Source organism: Leucoraja erinacea, chromosome 10 (assembly GCF_028641065.1).
Source record: "Leucoraja erinacea ecotype New England chromosome 10, Leri_hhj_1, whole genome shotgun sequence".
NCBI lineage: Eukaryota > Metazoa > Chordata > Chondrichthyes > Rajiformes > Rajidae > Leucoraja > Leucoraja erinaceus.
Genome location: NC_073386.1, coordinates 46,453,212 through 46,460,924, shown reverse-complemented (window position 1 = coordinate 46,460,924; position 7,713 = coordinate 46,453,212). Strand labels below are relative to the sequence as shown.

The following is a 7,713-nucleotide window of genomic DNA, read 5'->3' as shown; positions in this document are numbered from 1 at the left end:
CTTCCTACAAGCACACATACACACACGCACACACACATATATATATATATATATAGATATAGTAACTTTTAAGGATGGCAGTAGGAAATTTTCCGTTTACACCTCATTGTAATTTCAACGGCGGAAGCAGGATGAATATGGGAGGATGGGCGGGGGGATAGTTAGTGACCCCAGGGCTAAGGCACCAGTCGCTGCCCACCGACGTACAGGCGCGATGATGCGGGCTGGCTCTGGGATCGCGTCATCCCCACTGAGTCACGCCTGGAGAGTTTAAGAAGGCTAGGCTAAGGCTGCTAAGCAGAATCAGAACAAGACGCAAACAGAAGCACAATGTCTGGGAACTACGGCGCTGTATTGGCGGCACTGCTCCTCCTCGCCGGCATAATCTCCCTCGGCAAAGCAGGTAAGGCTGAGTTCCGAACCGGAGCCTCTTCACCCTCAGTCGGCAGGTTTGCCACTTTGTACGCGAAATGCAGGGATTGTTGTTGCTTTGTTTCTGTTTTTTTGTAAACTTCAGAGAGTGGCCTTGGAGGGAGAAATAGTCCAGGTGAGGCTTAGGGCAGTGGTGGTGGAGAAAAGGGGAGGGGGGAGGTTCGTTAGAGGTGAGTTTGCCGTAGATTTCTTGCCCGGGCTGTACTTTCGAAGTGGGATAGACACAACATGCTGGAGTAACTCAGCGGGACAGGCGGCATCTCTGGAGAGAAGGAATAGAAACATAGAAAATAGTTGCATGAGTAGGCCATTCGGCCTTTCGAGCCAGCACCGCCATTCAATATGATAATGGCTGATCATCCAAAATCAGTACCCCGTTCCTGCTATTTCCGCATATATCCCTTGATTCCCTTAGCCCTAAGAGATAAGTTTAACTCTCTCTTGAATGGGTGACTTTTTGGGGTCGAGACCCTTCTTCAGATTTGTTGGGGTCGGCTGTAGTTCGACTAGGGAACTTGTAACAAACACAGACCTACCTGCTCGGGATCGCATGCCAATGACTTCCGAGTCTCACCTTGCTCCGTGCCCTTCCTCCACAGCCAACTCCTGCTGCTCCAACCCGTGCCAGAACCGAGGAGTGTGCAGTACGGTGGGGTTCGAGGACTACGAATGCGACTGCACACGGACCGGCTTTTACGGGAGGAACTGCAGCACACGTAAGTGAAACTGTCTTCCCTTGCATTTCTCCCCTTCACTGCACCGAACGCCGACCAGTTTACCAAATGCCTTTGATAGACATAAAATGCTGGAGTAACTCACCGGGACAGGCAGCGACTCTGGATAGAGGGAACCACCTTCTATCCCGAGATGCTGCCTGTCCCGCCGAGTTAATCCCAGCATTTTGTGTCTATCTTGGGAGTAAACCAGCATTTGGATTTCCTTCCTAACAACTGCATCTTCCCTCTCCTCACACACAGCCGAATTCTGGACTTGGGTGAAACTCAGCCTGAAACCCACCCCCAACACCGTCCACTACATCTTGACCCACTACCCTGGGGTATGGGACATTGTCAATCAGATCTCCTTCCTGAGGGACCGCATCATGCGATACGTCTTGACATGTAAGTAGGACTTTAATTTGCGATACCCAGACCGATCGTAAGGCGATATTATTATATGTAGGCAGCGAATGTATTTAAGGTGCGTTGGACTGCATTAATAATGAAACTGGGCAGTTATTTATTGGAGACAGACATAAATGCTGGAGTAACTCAGCGGGGTCAGGCAGCATCCCTGGGGGAAAAAGAATGGGTGATATTTCGGGTGGAGACCCTTCTTGTAGGGACGGGACGGGGTGAGAAAGCAGGAAAAAAAGGGAGAGCCGGGACAAAGTGCGACAGGAAATGGGTAAGAGGGAGGTTTATGACAGGTAGAGGTGTGAGGCAGTTTAAAAGAGTTGCAGATTGTGAAGCAACGGGGCAGGAAAGTAGGGGGAGGGGGTTATGGAGGGTGAATTAATTCAGGTGGGGCACAGGTGGAGAAAAGGGACAGGGAGGGATTTTTGGCAGCGAGCTGGTTAGAGGTTAGTTAGGGACGGGGTGAGAATTCATACTGGTTTAAAGACGGGTAAAGACCTAGGAATGCTTAACCTGTACAACAAAAATAGGGAAGTTAACAAAATTGAGTGATTTTGCCAGAAGTAGGAACAAACCAGAAAATACTAAGATTTCGGATGTTGCTAAATAGCTATGTATTTCCTCTGTAATTTTTCAAATGATCACTTACGTTCATGTTATTTGCAGCCAACATTCGCAATGCTTATAAGATTTTTTTTCTCTCCCAAAAACAGCCAGGTCTCATTTGATTGATAGTCCCCCTACCTACAATTCAAAATACAACTATAAGAGTTGGGAAGCCTATGCCAATATCTCCTACTACACCAGAAATCTTCCCCCAACTTCTGAAGACTGCCCGACACCAATGGGAGTAGTTGGTAAGTTACTAATATAGTTACCCTCATGTACCCTCACTGCCCAGTGAAGCACCTTTTCCCACCACCTGAGCAATATGACTATTTCTGCTCCTGTTTGTTAGGTTCCAGTATTTACATGTCTTCAGCCTTATACATTATAAGGCTAATATTGAAGTAGAAAATTATAAGTAGTGATGTAATCTTACAATTCCACATTAATGTAATTGCTGCTTTAGCATAATGGAGTGGACTTTTTTTTATTGATTAAGCCGAGGCATCTTCTTCAAACTGATTATTTGTGGAGGCAATCTATGTGCAGGAGAATGAGTTTCACCGAGACTAGAATATGGGAGCAAATAATTGGATCAGTTAATTGTTGCCACTATATAATTTGCATTCCCAACTTATTTCTTGATACCTTGTTTAGTGTTTTTGGAAGAGAGATATTGAGCACCAAAAATAGTATCACTGCCCATATTTTCAAGAATGAGCACGTGTAATTTCTGTCTTCCTGCTGATAGTGTGCTTATCACCCAACTCTCTTGCCAAGCTATTTTACCAAATTTTGACTGAAAATCCTCCTGTGAAGCACCTTGCTGCATTATGTCTGCCATAAAAATAGAATTGTTGGTGAACTGTTGCTGCAAAATTGTCCTCCACTGGCGACTTCATCTGTTGAAATAACCAGATGGAAAAAATGCCTGCCCCGTGAATTTAACATGCAGTTAATCAGTGGGAATCTGCTGTTGCTTACTTTTAAATTTCCATTTCTTGTGGCTAGAAATACTGACCAGAATGATGCTACCTCCCTCAGTATTCTCCCCTTCAGGCATTCCACTGATACATTCCATTACTTGAGGTATGGAAGGAATGTCACCACCTTACTTGGACTTGATTACATTTTACAGATATGCATTTCTGCTTTTTTTCACAGGAAAGAAAACACTGCCCGACCCCCAGTATCTAGCAGAAAGATTCCTACTGAGGAAGAAATTTGTGCCTGATCCCCAAAGGACCAATATGATGTTTGCCTTCTTTGCTCAACATTTTACTCATCAATTCTTTAAGACAGACGAGAGCCGAGGTCCAGAATTCACAAAGGGATTGGGACATGGCGTAAGTACAAATCTTTACCTCAACTGGTTTTCAAGAATGGTTCTGAATAAAATAATCCATCATTCTACTTGAGTAATATAAAATGAAATTTCATGTTAAAAACATTACGGTACTAAATTTAAAATTCGAACATAAGAAACTGGCAATCAACCCTTTGATTCACCAATCAATAGGATCATGACTGATCCAATCTTGGCCTCATCACCACCTTCTAGCTCCTCGATTCTCTTGTAGTAAATATTTGTCAATCACCATCATGTATGTTTTTAATGGCGTGGCTCACAGCTCTCTGAATAATCCTAGAGATTCACTAACGAGTGAAGAAATTGCTCCTCAACCATATCTGGAAGGAATGATTCCTTATTCTGAAACTGTGCTTTCTAATTCTAAACACCCTGCTGTTGAAAGCATCCCCTCAGCAACTATCTTGCTCCTCTCCACAGAATATTACATCTTCCAATCGCCTCTCAATCTTCTTACTTTGACTAGAGTACACACAATCTCTTCGCCCGACTCAGTAATATTGATTAGATATAGCTGATGTCCCAGCACTGAACTTTGTGGTATTCCACCAGCTCTGATTCCAATGCCAAAATGACCCAGTTATCTCAACTCTGTTTTCTGTTAGTTAACCGCTCCCCTATTCATACCAAAATTTACGCATAACCTCATATGCTCTTGTACAGTAACCTTCTATGTGGCATCTAACTGAATGCCTTCTGGAAATTACTGTTTCAATTTTATTCACAAAGTTTGTGACCTCCTCTAATAACTCTCGCAGTTTTACCTTTGAGACCCAATGTTGACTCTGCTTGATTTGTTTCATTGTGTAGTAATGGTTTACACTCTTTTCATTTCATAGGTTGACCTGAGTAATGTTTACGGAGAAACGTTGGATCGACAGCATCAGTTGAGACTGTTTAAAGATGGAAAGCTCAAGTATCAGGTGGGTTTTAGCCTGAGTTTGTTACAGCATAATGTTATGGGACCATCGTACCTGCCTGTTCAGTGTCTGTGTACTTTTAGTGTTTTTGTTTTGGAGTATTTGGATGCAGCTCAAGAGAAATGTTAACGAATGTGCAATATTTCCTGCAGATTGTAAATGGAGACGTCTATCCTCCCACAGTCAAAGATGCAGCTGTAAAGATGATCTACCCTCCTCATGTCCCAGAACACTTGCAGTTTGCAGTGGGACAGGAATTCTTTGGCCTGGTCCCAGGTTTGATGATGTATGCAACAATCTGGTTGCGGGAACATAACCGAGTCTGCGATGTTTTAAAAGTGGAGCATCCTGAATGGGACGATGAACAGCTTTTCCAGACTACCAGACTGATATTAATTGGTAAGTGCACTTGCCATGCTCAACTTGCCCCCAGAAAAGCTCTGTGCATGGGCTAAACATTATAAAGGCTATCAATGGATGTCCCAGAGTGGAGGTGGGGGAAAAGGGGGAAATGCTATATAATATTTGAACTAAATAAAGTTTCTTGGTGAAAACGCTGTTTTTAAATAAACTATTTTATTGACTCTGACAGGAGAGACGATCAAAATTGTGATTGAGGATTACGTGCAGCATCTGAGTGGTTATCACTTCAAGTTGAAATTTGACCCAGAGTTGCTCTTCAACCAGCAGTTCCAATATAGTAACCGGATTGCATCTGAGTTTAACACTCTCTATCACTGGCACCCCTTGATGCCTGATTCCTTCAATATCGAGGACAGAGAGTACAGCTACAACCAATTCCTCTTCAATAACTCAGTGCTGCTGCAGCATGGTATCCCCAACATGGTGGCTTCATTCACTAAGCAAATTGCTGGCAGGGTAAGATTCAGCTTATTTTCAGTCTGCTTCATAATGGTGTAAAAAATCAGGAATTAATTTATTTGCAATGCTGCTTATCTAATGGATGTGTGATTAAAATTAATGATGAATGGCTTTGTTGCATCATTTAAACTCTCTAGATCAGTGGTCATAGCGACTTTACCAAATGTTCTTTTGTTAGAAAGAATGGTCAGTTATAATTAAAATAAATTATTTGCATAATTAAACAGTGAAGCCACTGAGTTCATGACTTGCAAATTAATTATCCTGGTCTTCCTATAGGTTGCTGGAGGCAGAAATCTGAATGCAGCATTGATGTACGTGGCTATTTCCACCATTAAACATAGTCGACAGATGCGATACAAATCTCTGAATGAGTACAGAAAACGATTTTCATTAAAGCCCTATGAATCTTTTGAAGAGCTCACAGGTAAGACCCGTACATTGAAGTTCATTGATATTTTGTACTATTCAAGACATTTAGTTGTAGGAAAAATGGGAGATTGTGAAAGTAAGGATATGCTTTCACTCTGAAATTCAGCCCAGATTCGGGTTGAAAATATCCCGGCTATTGAGCAGCTGGCTCTTACCATTATCAAGCAATTTTATCTCATTTTATATTTATGACCATAACCCTGTACTATTTAGTTCTGAATAGGCTGTCTTTTATCAGATGACTATTAAAGGAAATGTAAATATTAATACTGCAATAAGGCTTGGTCTTAAAATCGGGAGATAAATTATATTGTTGGAGTTTCCATTTGCTACTCCTGCTATATCTTAGAATTACAATTGGAAACACTGTCACTGTTGACATCACCTTTATTGTAGATGAAGCAAAATTCAGTTAAGCAGACAATTGTTTGGAGTGTATCGCACCTAATGCTTAATAATCTAAAGTTTATTAATGAAGGCAACGATTTGTGGTTTGTTGATTTGGGAGAGGAGTCTTTACAATTTTTGGAGGGTTGGGACTCATTAGGAGGCTAGAACTATTTATTGTCTTTCCTCTACTCTTCCCCCTCGCTCACCTTTAATTGTGGATCAAAACAGTTCTGCAGTGTATGGTACAACTATCCAGAAAGCTAGTAATTTAGAGGAAGTTATGTGATGATTAGAAAGTTGTTATTTATATTGTGAAAGAAAATATGTGCATATTTTCCATATGCATTAAAAGACGGTTAATACGAATAGTATTTGTACTGTATTATAATATCTTATTACAATATTATTACAGGAGAAAAGGAAATGGCAGCTGAACTGAAAGAACTTTATGGGGATATTGATGCAATGGAGATGTATCCTGCTTTGATGATAGAAAAACCAAGACCTGAATCCATATTTGGAGAAACAATGGTCGAGCTGGGAGCTCCCTTCTCTTTGAAGGGTTTGATGGGAAATGCAATTTGTTCCCCAGAATATTGGAAACCTAGCACCTTTGGTGGCAAAGTTGGCTTTGAAATTATAAACACTGCATCACTCAGCAAATTGGTCTGCAACAATGTTAGAAGTCCATGTCCAATTGTTTCATTTAGTGTTCCTCAGTCTGTCCCGAGCAAAGCAGGCTCCATCAGCTCCACATCTCCCAGTCATGACGTTAATCCTCATGCACTCTTGAAAGAACAGTCTACAGAACTTTAAGTTTGTTTTTATTGTTAAAATATTACCAGCATTTTGATAACGGTGCTACAATTGATCTTGGTGGGAAAAGAACTATCGGTCTGGGTTTATGCTCTTGTTTGCTTTGACTCGCTGTCATTGAATGTATTTGTCCACGAATTGGTAGAGAGAGGGTCAGGCTTACGAGTGACATCTCTATCTGCTGCGGAAGTGTTTCACCAATACACAGTACTGAAACCCTCATATGAATAAAACCTACGTTAGTGAGTTACTGAGAGGTAACCAGTATCTTCGAAATAAGTTAAATTAATCCAGGTGGAGTAAACCATTGGCACTAGAAATTGGACGAAGACAGTACAAGCTCATACATATTGTATTGACATGTCTCCCCGTCCCCCCCATGTACATTTATGTCCTCTTTATCCTGTTTTTAATGTGCTCTGTGGACATTTGAGACTGAGTCTCTGATATAACAAAGTATGCACTATTTTATTATTCTTTAGTGATGCTGCATTTATTAGTTATATCATGAGAAAATTATCAAAATCATTTCAGGGGTTTGATATTTTGAGGATCTTAAGGTTTTTAGTAAGAGTAGAAGAGTGGAAGTTAAAACAATTAGATGCCCCCCCTTGTCTCTACGACTGAAACAATGGCCTGGTGCTGTTTGTTCAGTTCAATGTCAAGTGGTGGGAGATTGCAACCTTCACGTGGTCTGCCCTGTTTCGACTAATGCAATCAACCTGGTGTG

The 7,713-nt window shown here is 41.5% G+C and overlaps 1 protein-coding gene across 1 annotated transcript; it reads left to right on the top strand.

Moving 5' to 3' along the window:
• The first annotated feature begins 252 nt into the window (after positions 1-252).
• ptgs2b (prostaglandin-endoperoxide synthase 2b) lies at positions 253-7,357 on the top strand. The gene is made up of 10 exons (XM_055642131.1): positions 253-403; positions 1,032-1,148; positions 1,410-1,553; positions 2,282-2,425; positions 3,339-3,520; positions 4,383-4,466; positions 4,616-4,862; positions 5,056-5,342; positions 5,625-5,772; positions 6,580-7,357. Exons 1-10 carry the CDS (start codon positions 331-333, stop codon positions 6,981-6,983), a joined length of 1,830 nt encoding a protein of 609 aa, XP_055498106.1. The 5' UTR covers positions 253-330; the 3' UTR covers positions 6,984-7,357.
• Positions 7,358-7,713: the final 356 nt, after the last annotated feature.

Excerpts from the sequence above, each read along its gene's own strand:
- ptgs2b (XM_055642131.1), top strand. The coding sequence starts at position 331 with ATGTCTGGGAACTACGGCGCTGTATTGGCGGCACTGCTCCTCCTCGCC. Across the intron at positions 4,467-4,615 it reads ATGGAAAGCTCAAGTATCAG|ATTGTAAATGGAGACGTCTA; the intron begins GTGGGTTTTAGC and ends TATTTCCTGCAG. Across the intron at positions 4,863-5,055 it reads TACCAGACTGATATTAATTG|GAGAGACGATCAAAATTGTG; the intron begins GTAAGTGCACTT and ends TGACTCTGACAG.